General features: G+C 47.3%; 2 protein-coding genes across 8 annotated transcripts in view; both read left to right on the top strand.

Moving 5' to 3' along the window:
* Window positions 1-2,458, top strand: part of man1a1 (mannosidase, alpha, class 1A, member 1) — a 29,590-nt gene extending 27,132 nt beyond the window's left edge. The window contains exon 12 of the mRNA XM_037244343.1: window positions 58-2,458. Within this exon, the coding sequence (XP_037100238.1) occupies window positions 58-184 (127 nt within the window). The 3' untranslated portion in view covers window positions 185-2,458. The remainder of the gene's footprint in view (window positions 1-57) is intronic.
* Window positions 2,459-2,629: 171 nt separating this feature from the next.
* Window positions 2,630-18,872, top strand: fam184a (family with sequence similarity 184 member A). 7 transcript variants are annotated; one of them, XM_037244338.1, is made up of 23 exons: window positions 2,630-2,648; window positions 3,927-4,136; window positions 7,751-7,870; window positions 7,938-8,096; window positions 8,162-8,401; window positions 8,466-8,549; window positions 8,621-8,872; window positions 8,964-9,099; window positions 9,169-9,350; window positions 9,804-9,989; window positions 10,193-10,315; window positions 10,388-10,549; window positions 10,622-10,743; window positions 10,824-10,974; window positions 11,422-11,634; window positions 12,598-12,751; window positions 13,325-13,452; window positions 14,120-14,304; window positions 14,887-15,033; window positions 15,108-15,225; window positions 15,520-15,624; window positions 16,065-16,318; window positions 17,649-17,730. In XM_037244338.1, the coding sequence occupies exons 2-23, from the start codon at window positions 3,966-3,968 to the stop codon at window positions 17,728-17,730; spliced, it is 3,474 nt and encodes a 1,157-aa protein (XP_037100233.1). In that variant the 5' UTR covers window positions 2,630-2,648; window positions 3,927-3,965. The 7 variants fall into 7 exon arrangements, with proteins under 7 accessions (XP_037100233.1, XP_037100231.1, XP_037100237.1 ...); XM_037244336.1 differs by lacking the exon at window positions 2,630-2,648 and adding an exon at window positions 3,379-3,675; XM_037244339.1 differs by lacking the exon at window positions 2,630-2,648 and adding an exon at window positions 3,699-3,854 and having other exon boundaries at window positions 3,944-4,136.
* The last annotated feature ends 3 nt before the right edge of the window (window positions 18,873-18,875 follow it).

Genomic DNA, 18,875 nt, shown 5'->3' with positions numbered 1-18,875 from the left:
AATTAGAAGCCTTCAAATGTCAACATCCATCTTGTTGACGCTGACGTTGCTCGCCAGGTATCTGTATTTGCTGTTCTCCGACGACGAGCACGTCTCGTTGGAGCACTGGGTCTTCAACACGGAGGCTCACGCCCTGCCCGTCATCCGAAAGGAGCCGCCGGAGAGGACCAATGAGGTGGAGTAGGAGCAACTTTGGGGAACCTTGTACAAGCCCGCTAAGGTTCGAATTTCTGACGACTGGAAAATTTCTTTTTTTTTTTTTTTTTAACATTTCATTTCACGGGATCCGATTTTGTCTCTCGTCTTCTCTCGGGTACTTTTTTTTTTTTTTGGTACTCTCAGAAGTGGTCCTGTTTCTTTTCTTGCCTTCCCGCGATGACTTTTTTCAAAGAGCGTTGAAAGGCCAGGATATCTCGGGCGCCATCTTAAGCGCCGGCGAGAGAATGACGAGACGGACGGCGTCACCGCCACGTCACCCTTGACGTGGAAACGACTAATTTGGCCTTCAAGAGACGGAGATGGGAAGTTTTCACTCGCTACCCAGCGACGTCGCTTTCTGTGATCGTGTTTACAAGAGGACGCAATCGTCGGCGTCTTAGCGTTTTTATCTTTGACAGCTTTTACTTCTTCAGTTTCAAACCAACATCGTAGCATTGGAAGGCACTTCAAAAGCAAAAAAAAAAAAAAAGAACTGTAATTTGAGGTATGACTTTATGCTAAAATCTGCAACCAACAATGTAGCATTGTGAGGCTAGGACGAGCATAGCGTGAGCTTTGTGTCCAATAATTCTGCCAAGCGGCTCGCCGCCCCATTCTGTTTTTGATGTTTTTCTTCAGCCGCAGCATGAGAAGGGCTGTCAGACCCACTTCAAGCCGCGGCAAGTCATCGTCGCGTCCTTGTAAGTTGTGTCAGCGGCGGCGCTGCCGTTTGACAGATGCTTGTTGGGTCGCCGGCCGTGTCCCCGCGCCGCCTCGCTCAAAAGTCACTCTTCATCTTTGTGCCTTCGCTGCCAGGGAATATGTTCCAGACCCTCAAAAGGTTCAAGGCCGTGATATAGAGAGACCATATCATGTTTCTTTTTTTTCCCAAAATATTTGATGAGATATAAAATTTTAAATCGGAAGAGTTTAAACAAACTATCACTTTTTAATCAGTTCGCTTCTAATGCTAAATGTCAGTTTCGCCTCGAGATGCAAGTTAAATTTGTTTCTTAACCACGCTTGTATATTAAATCATCTCAGTGTGCACATCGGGTTCCGGCAACACTTTAATCAACTTGCAAGTGTCCTCCACTTGATGAGAGCGTGTATTTTCTGTACAAAAGTGACACCTAGTGGAGGGAAGGCTCAATAGCAGCCGATTTAAAACCGATTGCAACGTAGTCGAGGTTAACCTGATGATGTGACACCAGGAGAAGTTTTTTCAACTTTCAGTTTTCTCACCTGAGCAGTGCACATTTTGATGACTTAAATTACCTTCATACCGTTAATTTGTGATAGTTTGTGTAGTTTTTCGTTAGTTTGTGATAGTCATGATTTGTTGTGTTAATTTATTATTGTCGCTGTGTAAGTTTGTCATTTCCAGGGAACGTCAATAATGGCTAAGACAAATCAAGTCGGGCGGAACGAAAACAGCAGAGGGTAAAATGAGAAAGCATGACAATGTGTGACTGTACCAGCCAATGTGAAGTGAATTCAGTTTCACACCTTTTTGTTTTATTTTAGACTTTAAAACTTTTACTTTGTTTTTACTTTTTTTTAAATTTAATATTGATTTATATAGAACATATTACAACATACTGGGTAAAAGGACATTTCAACTAAAAAATGACGGTTTTAGCAAAGGTTTCGGTTCATTCAGTAGTTAAATTCAAAAAGTGGAACGCACACAAGATTTCATAAAGATCCCAAGAAATCCTTTTCAAAAGGCTTTGTTTTGCAGCGGCATGTTTATCTTCAAAATATTGTCAAGACTGGGAGCATATGTAAAATATATTTGACATGACCTTTGACTCTTGAATTGAACTAGTGAATGAAACAAAGTTTCCAATTGAGACAAATGTGCACTTTGGGATAGTTTTGGGAGACACGCAGTTGAAGTTGAATTTTCCAAAATAGTTGATGTTTTAAATTGTATTTGACGCGCGACTCATATTGTGTTAATATTTAAAATTTGTGACATCTTTGCCCGTGAACATTTTCGGAGAATCATTCCATTATTTTTTGCTGTGTTAATGCAATATTTTCATTATGAACAGATGTTTTATGATTTTGTTTTGGGGGAAAATATATTATTATTATTACTAAGATTCTTGTAAATATCAGGTAGTGGCCGAAAAGCCGCTGGACATTTTATTAAGGTTTGTGGATTCAAAATGAGATTAATGCGCTGCAGACTTTTTAAAAAATTATATTTGTTACACTTGTATAATCAACAATAAAAAGAAGATTTTAATATGTCTTAATGTGGGTTATGGTTTTTATTGAGTTAGTCACATTGCAAATATGAACAATTAAATAGTGGATCCTCGCATCCTGCCTGATTTTATTTTCTGAACCCCTTTTTTCTCTCTTAATTTAGCAAATGCTCGTGTGCTCATTTACACCACCAGAGGGCAGCAGAGGACCGCAAGATGACGCACCACAAGGTTGTCCACTTTCATTCTATTTCAACTTTGTGAATTGGTTCTGCGCTTTGCAGGGTTTCGGTTTCAAATTATGGTCTTAAATGAGGTATAGGGTTTTAAATGTGGTCTTTCAAAAAAAGGTAAGAGTATCAAACAAGGTCAGGATTTTAAATGTAGGATTCCAAATTTGTCAAATACTTTGACTCAATCACTTCAGAAATTTCTGTCGTTTTGCAGAGGATAAAGAATATATGCCTGTGAGTGCCATTTATTCGCTGATACGTGAGGTCGTCCCACCTCGATTGCAAACCTTTTAAAGCAGTGGTTCTTAACCTTTTTCCTTGTTCGCACCCCATTCAATTCACCAACCAGTTCTCGCACCCCTAACCCTAAATAATTATTGTAATAATTGGTTTACTTTACACTATAAGGCTTAATTAGCATTATCCCTAATGCCAATTAATACAATGACTTCTTGATTTCCAGAATTTTTCACTTTTTTCGGTTACCTGACCATAATCCCCGAAAAATTTTAACTTTCCCCCAGGGTATCCTCGAACCACTGTTTTAAAGAGTCAATGTTTAAAGATATCCACCCCGAACCACAAATGCTTCACAAAATGAGAGGAGATCATTTCATTTTTGGGTTTTAAATTTGACCTGATTAAATTGTTTTACAAAAAAAAAAAAGTAGACTTGTGCTCGTGAACGCATCTCCGCTCTCCCACCGCCCATGAATGCAGCACGGACTGTTGAAGCGATCCATGGCAACAGGAGCGCAGCAGCAGAGCTCGGCCAGAGGCAGAAGCTGAAGCTCGGGGTGCTGCGTCCGTCCCTCCGTCCCTCCGTCCAATACGCTCCCCTACAAGCCAGTCTCGTGCACGCGCACACGCGCTTGCGCACACTCAAACGCACCTCCATGTAGCTGCGGAGTACCGACGAGGGGACCAATCCGGCTCTACGGCTCCTCATTTTGGGCTCCAAGGTGACCGACCGCGGAGGTGGGCAGCCAGACGGCAGCCCGACTTCCGCTGCACGTCAGCGGCAGGTGAAGCCGGCCGTGTCCGCACCTTGCAGCGCTGGCGGCAGAGTCGTTCACGATGCGCGCTGCTGACATCTCCGGATTGTAAATTTGGCTCGTCACTTTTTTTTTTTTTGCTCGCGTCCCGACACCGAAGCAAAATGGGACGTATTTTATAGAGCTTGCTGCGTCATGTTTTTTGCCAGGTTTGTGTAAACTCCATATATTTATACAAGTCGTCTTTCTTTCCTTTTTTTTTTTTTTTTTAATTATTAAAGCCCACATCTCCATCAAGCATCTGAAGCATCATCGTGAAGATGGCGACTGGGTCGGGTTGGCAGCAATATTACTGCCCTGCCGGTCAAGGGAAATATCCGTCGTCGTCGACCACATCCACGACCACAACCTCCTTCCAGTCCGGTTTGGCCATGGAATATACCCAAGACCTGCACCTGAAGATGAGCAAGAAGATCGCCCAGCTGACCAAGGTAGGCGCAGATGTTTGGAGGCCTTTTTGCATCCCCGTGAAGCGATGCAACCGCTGCTTTCCACTCGCCCGGACTCCCTTCCAAAGTGCGCCGATTTTAAGTTTGCCCTCTCTGCGTTGCGGATTTCTCTCCGCTATGAATATGATTCTTATTTCCTTCGAACTTGTAAAATCCTCTTATTACACCGGCGTTAATAATATCTTAAATATGCACCGATAAAAAGATGGCGTCAGTATTAAGCCTGTGGCTCAACAGTGGGAGAACGTCAGATTTGAGAAACTGTATTTTTTGGATTATTTTGAATGCACGCCGAATTTAAGAGCTGCCAAAACTGCCGCAACAGGAGCATGCATGAACGCCCGAGAGCGCAAGTCTATAAATCGGCAATTCTGTAAGGACGTTTAGTGTTTGCATACTGTTGCTCCAGAGAGAGAGGGAGAGAAAACAATGTGGGCTGCCTGAAGGTGAAAGCGTTTTGTCGGGATGCTGCATCCATCAGCGAGGCACATGCGGGGTCATTAGCCACAACATTAATCTAATCAGTGGCAGCAACGGCGGGCTGACATTTTCTTGCATGTTCATCTTGACATTTTGCAAACAGAGGAGGCAACTCTACTTGTGGCACCAAGCTCTGTCCAATTTCGACACTTCACGGCAGAAGTGTTGCCACAGAAAAATGCACATTTTAATCTGTCGAGGGCCAATTGCCAAATCGTCATTCTCTGACCACGCTTGCATGTCAAATCACCTTTCCCAGTTGTAATGAATACAAAAGCTTTTAATCTGTTATACTGGGGAAAAAAAAAAGGGATATATATGATCTATATTTGCCCTTTATTCAGTGCCCTTTTATCTATTTGCTATGCTACATTGAATTGCTTGACATTTTATTGCAATGGCCTATTCCAGCAAGTCATCCAAGTCAATCCGAGCGCTTTTAGCTCGTCTAACGCTTAACAATGAGCGGCCGGTGTTTTACGGCTCTGCTTACCGACTCTCGTCGGGTCTTTCAAGGGCATTCCGAAACTTCCAGCCTTGCCTTGGGGGAGGTCTGGGCTTTGATCCCCAACAAGGAACGACACGATCCATGGCAGGTCGGAACTCGCGGAGGGTTTGAGTCTGTCTGGCGCCGTCTCACGGGCGTACCTCCCGCAGAGCAGGAAGTGATGTCACAGCTGTCCAGAAGAGACGGCGTGTTTAGGCGCTCGCCGCATTCCCAGCGCTCCGGCTTTCTAATCTCTATAAACGCCATTCTGGGAGAATGAAAAGCCAGAGGAGATTAACGCTTGTGCGTATGTGTGTGCGTGTGCGTGCTGCACATCTCATTAACCTCTGCAGGAAAGATGGCCCTGTTCGCTCGTTGTCACAATTCTTTGGCAGATTTCATTAAGATACTGCACTTGTGCACACTCACACACACACGCATGATTTGATGGGTCATTCATTCTTAGGAAGGTCCATTTCTTGGATTTCATCTTATTGGCTGACTAGAAATAAGATCATCAGCCAATCATAGTGCCTTGACATCCTTGAGCGTGTCTCCCGTTACCGTGGAGACGCACTCCTAGCTGTAATTGTCTGTCAGCGCAGAATATGGCTGAGAAGACATTGATGTTGTCAGTGTGCTTCGTGGCCAACGCTTGAAGGATGTCACGACAAAATGGTGGCAGAGCATGACTCAGCGTTCCTTCTCGCCGCAATTGAATGACTCCTGCGGTGCCTTTAATTGAATGTAGCACCTAGCCTCATTTTTGCTTGTCCGTTATATTAAGTAGTTTGATTTTGTGTGTGCAACCTTTATGTGTGCTAAGTTGAATTTAGCATGTACCGTAGCATATTGACACAATATTTAGCTTATTGGTTGAATCAAGAATGCTGCATTTCGCTTAGCATTTGAATTTAGCCCGAAGCTTGGCACGTTCATGCGACATTTTAGCTTGCCAGTCTTTTCCCTCTTTCCTCCATCCCAAATTAGCCATCGTTTGAGTCCTTATCTGCTTTATTGGCATGGCGGCGCGTTAACGACTTCATCAAAGTCGAATGTGCAACAACAAAAGAGCGCCACAGTTTCCATAGCAACATACCCCCATGAAACAAAAGTCTTCTACTTGCTGGGAGACAAACGCTCTCAAAAGACAACAAATATCAAGACTGAATATGGTGAGCCTCACATATATTCCAATTATGGGAAACTCCAAAAGTTTGGGTGTACAAGTTCCCATGGTGGAAATTCTTCAGGGACCAGGCCAGCTAATGCTAACCCTTAGCTGAAACCGTAATAAATATTACGGTTGAATTCGCCCGCCCACCTCGGCCTGGTGTTTTGTTAACTGCTGAAATGCGGCCCATGATGAAGGCTGCGGGCGACACGGCGTCAATGTAAACTGACGCCAGCGCTAATGGAAGTCAGTGTTGGGCTCGGGCGCCGTCACAAGCTGTGCCCAATTTCCCACCTCAGACTTTCATTCCAAGTGTGCCTAATGGAGTGTCCCTTTCCCAAAAGGCGAATAATGGCATTTTCTCCGAGCAGGCGGTGACATCATGCCATCCGGCCCAGGATGGATTAAAGATTTGTAGCTTTGAGCAGCACGCCGCCGGTGGGTGACTCATCTGACCTGATTTTGCAGAGCAGCAGTAGCGCAGCGGCGGAGGCAGAAGTGAAATCGGCCACTCAGGCGGAAGAAGGAAAATAAAAAAAAAATGAAAAAAAGCATGGTGGCTATGCGGCCATATGCTCGCTGCGTACGCAAATAAATCCATCTACAATCTGCGGATGAAACATATGGCTTTTAGAATAAATGGAAATCTGAGTAACATGGCTGGACACTGATTTAAGCCTTTAGCTCGGGGCTAATGCTACTCCTGACTGCCAACAATGGCTGGGCTCCCAAATATGTTTTTGTCACGCCTGCCTCGCTTTCACTTAGTCTGAGGTCCACTTCATCAAGCACTTCCCTCCTTAGGCTGGCGGCTGTGTCTGGTCGCCATGGAAACTCAGACATATACGTGTGTGTGAAAGGGTAAGTATTTAACCCCCTCCATCTTTTACTCCCCCCCACCTTACCTGTCTGTGCTGCAGGTAATTACAGTCTTCCTACTCAGCTCTAAAAATATTTCAAGTCTCTGCAGGCAGGCAGACAGCGGGCCAAATGTTCCAGATGGACTTTTATCAGCTTTGGAAAACAAAAATCTATTCGTTCATCAATTTAGGAGTCCGCTCAAGTTTGGAGTGAAAGCATCCTAATGTCTAGCTTCGTTGTGTTTGGATGTGTGTGGTAGTTCAGCAAAGTAGCAGTGGCATGAAATTAGAAAGTCAAGCAGATACTTTCTTGCTGTGTTAAGCCCCGACGCGGCTGCCGCTTCTTCTTTTTCCTGCTTCTCCCACGCCGGGAAGAGCTCCTCCATTCCCGAGTGCATCCATGCGGGGGCATCCCACCCGCGCCCGCTTACCCGATTAGCTCGCGCCGCTAGCGGATTAAAAAGTGATCGCCATGCTGGAAACATTGCAAAATGTATCCAAGATTTTTTCTTTTTCTTTAATAATTAGTTTTACCTTAGTATTTTCGGCAAAAATACTTACAAAACAACAATTGTATGTAATTGTGCCAATGCAGGTAATCTACGCACTCAACACCAAGAACGACGAGCACGAGGCGGCCATCGCCACCCTGAAGGAGGCTCACGAGGAGGAGGTGCAGCAGATCCTCTCTGAGACCAGGGAGAAGATTTTACAGGTGGGTCACAACCCCAACAAAGGAAGGAAGTGGAGCAGATGTCATCAGGTACCCCCCCCCACTTCAGTATAAGAGCAAGATCAGCGACGAGATGGACCTGAAGAGACGCATCCAGTCCCTGGAGGAGTCCATGGAGCTGCACGAGAGGATGAAGAGGCAGGCGCTGGCCGAGTTTGACAACTACCGGCAGAGGGTGGAGGACCTGCAGCTGTGCACCGAGGCTCAGGTATCGCTTTGCTTGGCCGGCCCGGCTGACCGAAGTGAACTTTGACCTCGCGCCGTGTCCCTTAGCACACCCAACGGGTGGTGTCCATGTCGCGCGAGGTGGAGGAGATGCGGCGCTCGTTCGAGGAGAAGCTGCGCACCTTCGGCCAGGCGCAGGCGCAATTCGAGCAGGAGAAGAAAGCGGCGCTGGAGGAACTGAAGGGTCAACACCGGCAGGAGGTGCAGGAGCTCCTCCGCAGCCACCAGAGCCACAACGCCAACTACAGCAAAGACCAAGAGAAGCTGGGCCAGCTCCACAAAGCCGAGGTAAAAACGGCCCGATCGCCGACAGGAGGGAACTCGGACGCTGATCCGTTTTCGTTTGGTTCAGGTGGATTCTCTGACAGAACGAGTAGAAGAACTCAAGCAGGACAAGAAGAGACTTGTGGATGAGTATGAGGCCAAACTCAGCAAGGTAACCACCACAGTGGACCCGCCCGAGACCTCCACCAAGATCTTTCACCACCGTTGCTTTTCTTTATTCAGGCTCAGGCCTTTTACGAGCGCGAACTGGAGGCCATGAAGCGAACGCAGCAGCTGACGGCCGACAACCTTCTAGCGTGGAAGCGCACCGAGGCCGAGCTGCGCCGCGAGTTTCAGACGCAGGAGGCGGCGCTGCAGAAGACTCTGGGCAAGCTCCGGACCGAGCTGGCCCGCGTCAGCGAGGAGGCTCGCGATCACCGCGAGCGCTCGCACAAGCTGCAGGCCTCGCTCGCCGCCTCTGAGAGTGCCGTCAAGGTGCGTGTTTTTTTTGGGGGTTTTTTTGCTGAGGATAAAGAATCTACTCCTCCTAGCGTGCGTGAATTTCTTTGTGTGGTCGCTTCCTCAGGAGCTGAGCAAGCAGCTGGACGAGGTGACGCAGAATTCCGAGATTGTGGAGATCCGCCAAAAGGAGGCCGAGTGCGAGCTGGAGGCGGCCCGGGATCGAGTCCAGCAGCAGGCCACCGAGATCCTCCTCAAAGCCAGTAAGACGCCTCGTGGGAGGAAAAACAAAAAGTGCGGGCAGCCATTTTGTTGACGCCGATCGCCGTCAGGTCAGATCAGCAGCCTGCAAGCCACCCAGATGACTCAGGAGGCGGCCGTGCGGGACCTGGACAACGAGCGCAGCCGTCTGAAGGATAAAGTGCTGAGGCTGGAGGAGGAACGCGAGGCGCTCCACACCCAGAGCCAAGCGCTGGACGAGAGGCACAAGCAACAACTGCAGTCCCTGCACAAGGTGCCGTCGCAAAAGTTGACAAACGATGAAATTAGTATAACAAACGTGAGGCAACATTTGAACAAACCCAACAAAAAGTTGGCCAGTGACAGTGTCAATAAGTGTATTTGCTAGTCTTGAGGAAAAAAACAGCTCTTTGCAAAAGGTCGCGTGAAGAGCCGGCGGCAACCCCCCCCCCCCCCCCCCACCACCCCACCCCTCGCTGAATGTCAACTGCGGCGGCTCCATGTCGTCTTTGCCGGCCCTCCGGCGCTGACATTTGCCGCCGCGTCCTCCGGGAGGCCTCGATCGATGGAAAATATTCTCAGTTTAAGCAACTTTGAAAAGTCTTGGAATTCTGCAAGCCGGAAAAAAAAATGCTGTCTGAATCGCCGCCTGCTCATTTGTAATCGCTGTCAATATGGCGGAGTGACGCAGCATATGGTGGCTGACTTGGGTGCTCGTTGTTGGCAGACGCTACGCGAGGAGAAGGCGGCTCACGAGAAGGACATGAACGGCCTGCGAGCTCGCTACGAAGAGGAAAGCGGCCAGAGCAAGGAGAACCAGGCCCGGGTTCTGGACGAGGTGGCCAAGAAGCATCGGGCCGCGCTGGAGAGCACGCTCGGCGGAGCGGAGAGGGACAAAAACAGACTCTTGGCTGTGAGTGCGCACCTTGACGTTGTCATGGCGACCGGCTCAGCATCACAGATGAATATTTGAAGTTACTTAGCATCGGCATGCTTTTAAGCCGCTTGCGTCCTACGTACATGCTAAAGTCATCATCATCATCGGCACCACACGCGCACGACACTTTGTCACGTATGTCGGAATCCGTGTTAGAATGCGTGGAAATGCGCCGGCAGGAGCTGGAGCAGCAGTTTGAGCAAGAGCGCCGCACGCTGGAGGAACAGAGGAACCTCCTGCAAATGCAGCTGGAGCAGCTGAGGGAGGAAATGAGCTCCAAGCTCGACGCCGCCGACCAAGAGGTGAGCAAACATTTGACCTTCTTTTAAAAATGAGTTTTATGCCAAAGCCTGTTTATGGTCTTCGGTTGTCAGGTGCGGCGTCTGCAGGAGGAGGTGGAGCACGGCGAGAGGGACATGAGCGCGGCCGAGTGCCAGATAGCCACCATGAGGCAGGCGCAGGACAAACTGCTGGAGGAGCTGGACGCCACCAGGGGGCGACTGAGGGAGACAAGCAACCTGCTCACCGCCCTGCAGGTTAGGTGCCTCGCCGCCGCCGCGCCTCGCAAACCGCATTCGGGGACAAATGTGTGTACCTGTGCGTGCCAGGGCGAGCTGGAGGTCCAAACACGACAACATGAAGCCAAAGTCATCACCACCAAAGAGGAAGAGAAACATAAGATGGATAAGATGGCTTTGGAGCTGGAACTCAAGTGGACCGAGACCCTCAGGTGAGACCCGCTCCCCCCCCCCTCCCTTGGCGGATTGTGTGTGGCCTGTAATTGAGGATCGCATTTATGTGTGCACGCAGGCAAGAATGCAAGAAACTGCGCGAGGAGCTACGAGAGGAGCACGCGGCGGACAAAGCGGCCGCCTTGAGCCAGCTGGCCCAAAGCAAAGAGCAAGAGATGAGCAACTCCCGAGACAGCTGGCAGAGGAAAGTGGACGACCTGCTGGAACAGGTACGCGCAGGACAGACTTTTCAGACATTTTTAATCGGTGTGCAACAAGAGACGTCTATAGAATTGTTGGTATTGTCTGTCTATATGTGTTGCCGCACCGTTTTTGCTCCTAAATCCATTGCTTATAAAACGGCATCAAGCTAACGCTAGCCCTCCATTCGCCACCGTTTGTTATTCACGTCTTAGTCACGGCACATTTTCCCCAAATTTGGGACACTGAGTGTGCGAGTGGTGACACAATCCAGCTTTTCTGTTTTATTCTTAGTCGCCTTTCAAGTGCTGATGAATTAGCAATGTGCGGCCCCTTCTGCTCTGAAACAAAACCAGAAAAACTTGATGGCAAACTGGGAACGGAAACCGCACACTCCCAATGTTGATTCCCTTTCTGCATTTTGTTAAATGATATATATATACTTAGTTCCAATAAAGATCTATTCTTTGTTTTAGATCTCCTTGCTGAAGCAGAGTCTGGAGATGCAATTGTCGCAGTCGCAGTCGTCGCTGCAGCAGCTTCAGCAGCAGTTCAGCCAGGAGCGCGAGCACCTGCGAACGCAGCTCGACGAGCTGCAGACGGAGCACCAGCGCCGACACCAGCGGCTGCACGAGGCTCAGTGCTGCGCCCTGCAGGACGTCGAGCACGCCCGCCAACGAGATATCAAGGTTGGAATACAAAGAAAAAAAAAAAGAACCATTTTTCCATCATGATGAAATTGCGCCCGCCCACTTCCCGGAAATAAAAATGGTACATTGCGTCAACAGCTGTAATTATGTAAAAGCTTCAGGTCGGCAAAAGGCGTCATTCCTTTTATTCATCATCTCCCAGAGTGGCAAATGTTGCTGTGAGTCACACATCCATATTTACATCTATTATTTCATGCAAACGTCATTACGGAGCGATAAATAAAACCTCTTCTCTCTTCTTCCCTCCTACACTCTCGCTCTCATTTCCACAAACACAGATGCTAAATTGCTCGGCTTGCTCGCTAACCCTTAAGCCGAATTGCACACTTTTCAACAACAAATGTTTCAACCGAACCGTTGTAATGCTAGCGTAATTCAAAACGCCATCGAGAGGCTAACGGAAACTAGCTCCGACGCTACAGTGATCGTTTCAACGATGCACATAAGGTGGCCAAACGCAAAGCAGGTGTTCACCGAGTAGCTTTTAATGCTTTATAATTGTGAGCTAAAAGGCTCACTGTGCAGAATCCGCAGTATTGTGAGTTGCGCTTGGGAGCCATAAAAAAGGAGGGACAAAAACAGCAACTCCATTAAGCAGAGCGAGGAGGCGCCATCGCATTGTTATCGTCCATCTCGCTCATCTCAGACGGGGATCATTTGGACTGATGAAAGGGCCACGCTGAAGGCTCTGCAAATTTCCTCCCGCATCTGAATTTTAAAGACCGCATGAATAAAAGTGTTTGGCGCGCCGCCATCAATTCGGCGCGGAGAGAACGAGTGGACCTCCACCGAAGCCCATCATAATGCGGCAGAGTGCTGAGTGAGAATGTTCCACCTTTAAATCACTGCCGCGGGTGTTGGGCTTTTTTTTTTTTTTTTTTTTGGATGGGTGGAACTTTCTTTCATTTCCATTCCCCAACTTTGTGTCCTTTTTTTTTTCAGGAGCTGGAGGAGCGCCTCCGTCAGCACCATCACGCCGAGCTCCAGTCGCTGCGAGAGGCCCACCGGCACAGCGTGGAGACCCTCAAGCAGCAGTCGGAGCAGGAGCTGCAGACGCTACGATTCGAGCTGGAGGATGAGGGCAAGGCCATGCTGGGTAAACACGTGCAACATGACTTTTAAAAAAATCTCATTTAACATATCAAATGAGCACACAAAGCTGTGCCATCCAAACGGAAGGTTCCAGATTGCGCCAAGTGCGGCGCTGATGAATGTTCCTCCATTAACCTTCACGCTCGTGCACCTGACCGCCATCCGTCTCTCCACCGACGTGCTCCTTTGTATTATTCGGGCCTCCGCTTCCTCTCAGCTCCTTGTGTTTACTCTGTGGCATTAAATCTGAGTGAAAAGCTAATAGTGTGCGAATGTGTGTGTGTGTGTGTGTGTGTGTGTGTGTGTGTGTGTGTGTGTGTGTGTGTGTGTGTGTGTGTGGGTGTGTGGGTGTGTGGGTGTGTGGGTGTGTGGGTGTGGGCGTGTGTTACCGACCAGCTCTAAATTAGAAATAAAAAGTGTTCATTTAAACTTCTAATAACAAAAGTTCATTAGCTTAATGCTAATATCAATGTGAAACGCCATGCATGTGCTATCAAAAGTTAGCATCGATGCAAGCTACAAGAACGTCACTAGAAAAATACTTTCACAATCCAATTTTTTTTTTTCCCCATCACAGCATCTCTTCGGTCGGAGCTGAATCACATCCACGCGTCGGCCATTGAGCACCTGCGACAAAACCACCAACAGGAAGTGACGGCCGTCAAGAAGGAACTGGAAAAGACGGTGGAGAAAACCTGCCTTCAGGTACCTCCAAGTGTTTTTTACAAGTTTGTGTTTTGTCGTATGTGTGTGTGTGTTTTCACACTGCTAATTGGACAAATGCGGTTTGCCTAAATGTGTTAAATTGGCCTCTGGGCTCTCGGTCTGCTTGCCTGGCTGCGTACATGCGAGCTGGCATTTAATGAGTGCACAGCTTTTAAATAACACGTTTGATTTTTCTGTCATCGCAGCGTGGGCATTCTTAGCTATTTAAAAGTCTTTTAATGAAGGACACACATATGCATTGGATGACATGAGATTGCATCCCAAATGAATTGGAAAGCCAGTTTAATTTCTATTTCCAGCACAGTCAGGCAAGCTAGTTCCTTTCAGTTGGCTAATGTCCTCATTGGATGAATAATTCAGGGATTTTTTTCTCCCTTTTTTTTTTTTATTTTTTAAAGCCGAGCAGGGAAATAGTTGGACAGAAGAAGATGTGACGAAATGAGCTCATTAATGTTTTGTGGGTCGGAAAGGGAAGAAAAGCCAAAGTGGTTCCGATCGAGCAAGCAGATGTCTCATCTGGAAGCACATCTGCTCGCAGAGTCAACATCTCATTAGCATGCTTGAAGTTGTTTGATTACATTCGGGACAAGTCACGGAAAACATTTGAAAAGCGCCATTCTTCAAAAATGTCATTACATTTTTTCAGGAGCGCGAGCTGCTGGGCCGCATGGCCGAGCTGCAGGAGGAGGCCACGCGGCGGAAGAAGCACATCGCTCAGCTGGACCACCAAATCCACACGCTCAACGAGAACATCAGCAGCCTTACCAAGGAGCTGGAGCTCAAAGGCAAGGAGGTGCTCAAGATACGCAGCGAGGCCAACCAGCAGATCAGGTAGTCCGGCCGTGTCAGGCACCCGCAATCTTTTCTGGAGCGTGATGGGAATTCTTCATTAATGTTGTTGGGCCTCCGTGTGTGTGTGTGCGCGCACAGCATGCATCCATTATATAACAAGTGTGTGTGTGTGTGTGTGTGTGTGTGTGTGCGAGAGAGAATATGGCGGTCGGAGAGCTAAAAATAGTAAATAATGAAATAAACGGATGAATGCTGTGTGTGAGGAAGATGAGGAAATGAGTCGTGTTCCTCAGGGAGCGATGACAACAGGGGGAGCTAGCTCGCTAACGATAATTAGGTTTCATACCCGATCGGAATGATTTGAACAACCACAATGTCAGGATGACATTAATCGGGATTGTATTTTATAAAAGTTGAAATTTAATAGAAAGAAATAGTACATAATAATACAGTTTGGGATACACAAGCAAAGAAGACTTTCACAGCTACTTTAAGTGACTGCATTTGTTGTTTTTCGCAGAGGATAAAGAATATATACCCGGAAGTACGACTGCTGTTCCTTAGCCCGCCTATGGCGTTTTGCATTGTGTGTTAGCATTAAGCTAGCGCGTTTGTGCTCAGGGCCCACGAGCAGGAGCTGCAAAAACGTCACGAGCGAGAAGTGTCGGAGATGAACGCCGCCCACAGCAGAGACACGCAGCACATGTTGGCCGACTTCAACAAGGCGCAGGAGGTCCTCAAGGATAAGATCTCGGCCCTGCAGATTCTGTACGTGACGTTTTCATTCGGCTTCCCGGAAAGGTTGACGTGCCAACGAAGCATTCTTTTTTTCTCCCTTTCAGGCTGGAAGGCACCGAAGATAAATTCAGGAACAGGGAAAGTCGCCCCGAGGATCTGCAGATGATCGCCGAGCTCAAGGATATGGTGTCCGAGAGGGAATCACTCGTCAAGAAGCTGGTGGTAGGTCGTCTGCAAAAAAAAGTGACACATACATGCCAAAGCAGCAGGTGGCGCTATGACAAAAAGGTGCAATATATATATACCAAACAGATGCCTCGCACAAAGTAGTTGCCCCCGTTACTTCAATTAAACACCTTCTTCTTCCCCTTCAGAAAAAAATACCAAGTCGTGCCACTAGGGGGCTTAATGACCTTTCCTCTGACATGTGACGCCAGCATGTGGCTCGGTCGATGCCTGCGCGCGTCCGTAAAGCCCATGTGTGAAAGCTGAGCCGTTTCCTTGCCGCCACTCCAGGACGACAAGAAGTTCTACCAGCTGGAGCTGGTCAACCGAGAGAGCAACTTCAACAAGGTCTTCAACGCCAGTCCCAACGTTGGCGTCATCAACCCGCTCATCAAGGTAGGGCCAACGTGGACGCCATCTGGCCTCAAACGCGCCCCAACATTTCACTTGACCTTTCCTACGATGCTCTGGCTCCTTTTTTTTTTTTTTGGGGGAGTTTCATTTTCCCACCACATGCTCATCATTGAAGTCTCTCTACGTGTTTGTTTTTGCGTGTGTGTGTGCTGTCATGTGTGACGTGCGTCCTTCCTGGCCGTCTCACTTTGCTTTCCAAGCCATTTGGATGTGGGACGCCCACCGAGCGGCGCCGGGGCTCCCGGTCGGTTGGGACCATCCCGTTAGCGCGTTGTTGGGACCTTTCCTCATTTTCCCTTTTTTCTTGACCTCATTAATTTTGCCTTTTATGGATTATTTACGCCTTGATTTTTGCTTTGAACCCCACCCTTCTCTCCCCCGTGTACCTCCCTCCCTCCCTCCCTCCCTTTCTTTCTGTGTAGCAAAAGCGAAAGAATGAGAAAGCGGCGGCGAGCAGATTCGGCAGCTCCGCCGGTTTCAGGGTTCTGGAGGCAGCCGGCTCGGGCCCGGCGGGCGGCCCGCCGCCGCCGCCACCTCCGCCGCCGCCCCCGGCCCAGCCCGGCCGCCTCGAACCCCTTCCCCATTCCCCCCTCCTCCTCCATCACCTCGAGCTGAACGCCAACAAACCTCTTCCCCCGCCGCCGACCCCTCCCACAGAACCCAAGAAGTTCACGAGGTGAGAGAGAAAAAGCGAGAGCGTCTCAGCTCCGGTGGGCGGCGGCCATGCAAAAATCATCCAATCACAGAACCCGTTAGCCTCCGCATCTGATTGGCCGGCGCTCCCTCCGGCGACCTTCAATCCGCTTCAATCGATAAATGGGAGAAAATAGTCGCCGCCACGTGATTGGATGGTTGCTTTTAATGGGCGGGCTTTGCTCTTTGCAGTGAGGAGGCATCAAAGAATGGCTTTGGGATGCAAAAGGAGCATGTTTGTGTGTCTTTGATGTTTTGTGGGGTCATTGCTGTTACCGTCCAGTTTTTGTTGTCCTTTTGCTCATCCTCATCTTCACCCATTGAATGTTCCTGCGTCTTTATTAACCTTCGTTGGCTTTTGACGATGACGACTTGATTGAGGAGGTTTCTGGTTGTCAAAGCAATCAATGATCTCACTGGGAGCACATTTGCATGCCCACAAACACACGGGAAGTAAACAAGTGTGTGAGTGTGCATGGATGTGCTGCTGCATGCTAACGCTGCTCCTCCAGGATATCCGGATTGCGCATGGGTGGGATTTTTTTTTTTTTTGCAAGACGGGGCACTTGAAATCGAGAACATAGAAGTAAAATAATAGTTAATAATTATTCAACTCAATATTTTATAAATTACAATTAAATGTATGTGGGTCAGAAAAGAATGGGTACATGAATTTCAAGGGGGCGGGGCTAAATTATTGCCACCAACAAGACTCTGGATAATGTCAATTCCCGGTGGGGTGGATTATGCATACACTATTACTCCTCCAAAGCACACACACACACACACACACACACACACACACTTAGCATTGACAGTATGAGGTCACATACAGTAGAATGAATGCATCCACTCTGAATTAAAGGATTAGTCCCATCGCTGGCTACACGCTCCTCTTTTTAAATTATTCAAGCGCCTTGTAATTTTAATATATCTCTCAAATATGCACTTTTAGCCTAAAATATAACACGGTGTACGCAAGGGAATATTTTAAACCCGCTGAAAAGTGCCAAATCTGCAAAAATGATGAGCATGATATAGTCATGCATTGTAGATGTTAAACTGAGGTTTTACCGCCCTCTGGCGGACAACCGCTGCACTGCAAGACGACGCCTTATTCGATATTGGACTCCAGTAGTGAAAATTCTGCAGTCTTTTTTCGCTATTACGTTTTCATAGAGACAATAACATTTAACCGTTTGATTTTTAATATTAATAATTATAATTCACAATATTGAACTAGTTGTATTTGTAAATCTGTACATTTCAGTATACTGTAATTGCTTTTGTCACCTTTCTTTTCTTCCCCGCAGCCCTCCTGAGACAAAGGACGTGGCCATGGACCTTCCGGACGCTCAGCGACAAGAGTGGTTCGCTCAGTACTTTTCCTTTTGAATGACAACACGCACACACACGCACATACACGAACCTGCAGAAACAAACGCACCAGGATTCAGCAGCATGTCAGCCAAACTTAAGAAAAATGTCTGGATATAAACTACAACAACAAAAAAAGAGAAAGAAAATGTTTGTTTTCTATATTGTAAAAAAAAAGAAAAGAAAAGGCTCGGTTCTGTTTATTATTGGCAGCTTGAGAAGATGATGTCATTCATCTTGAGGTCTATGTACTAGTGTGTTCTTTTTCGAGTAGCACGCCTGTGTCTTGCTGGTAACATTTTCTCCACTACTAGTGCCACTTTTTGACCTACTAGCAGTCTGCAATCAAACCTTAATGTGCTGTATTGCGACCAGGCCAAATGATTGGGCATGGACTCTTCTCGTAGGACCAAAATGCCCACTAGTAGTTTTACCTCACTAGGAACGTGGTTGTCCAACTAGTATGCCGAAGTTGTCTTACAAGTGTCCAAAAATGTCAGTCATGGAAAAAAAGTTACTCGTATGACAGTTGTTCGACTTGCGCTCTGAAATGTTTCAGTATTGGGGATAAAGAATGTACTAGTACCTGGGCCTTAAAGTCCCTGTAGAGTGAAAATTAACCTGTCCTTCTATATTGGACAAGAAAAAATGGGAAAAAATAAGCTTCACTCTACAGGGTCTTCAAGACGGATTTAAGGAGATGGAATAAATGCTCAAACTGTTTGTATTTTGAAATCAACGATATGGAATGAATGCTCAACACTCGCATTTGTCATCTTCTAGTTTTGATGTTTTAGTTTGTCATTTTCATCCTTGCCAGCGTTTTGTTTTGGGGGCAAGGGAGCGTGTCCAAATGAGAAGTAGACGTGCGTGGGGTGTAGAGGTCCTTGTTCTTCTCTGTGCGTGACAAAAAAGAAATCAAATAATAGTAATAAAATGAAAAGAAAAAAAGCTGCCTTTTTGTTAAACGCCAGATTTAGGGGGTATCATCCTCGTGATAGATGAAGATGGTGATCTTTTTGGTAGACTGCAAAACTCTTGTTTGTATGCTCGTCTGTCTACACAGATACAATGATGTCTCACAGATTTTAAGAGCAAAAATAGCGTTTTATATTTATATTATAATGTGTATGCTTATTAAATGATTATTGTGACATTTATTC

This window comes from Syngnathus acus, chromosome 24 (assembly GCF_901709675.1).
Source record: "Syngnathus acus chromosome 24, fSynAcu1.2, whole genome shotgun sequence".
NCBI lineage: Eukaryota > Metazoa > Chordata > Actinopteri > Syngnathiformes > Syngnathidae > Syngnathus > Syngnathus acus.
Note: the sequence above shows the minus strand (reverse complement) of the source record. Positions and strands in the feature narration are given on the sequence as shown.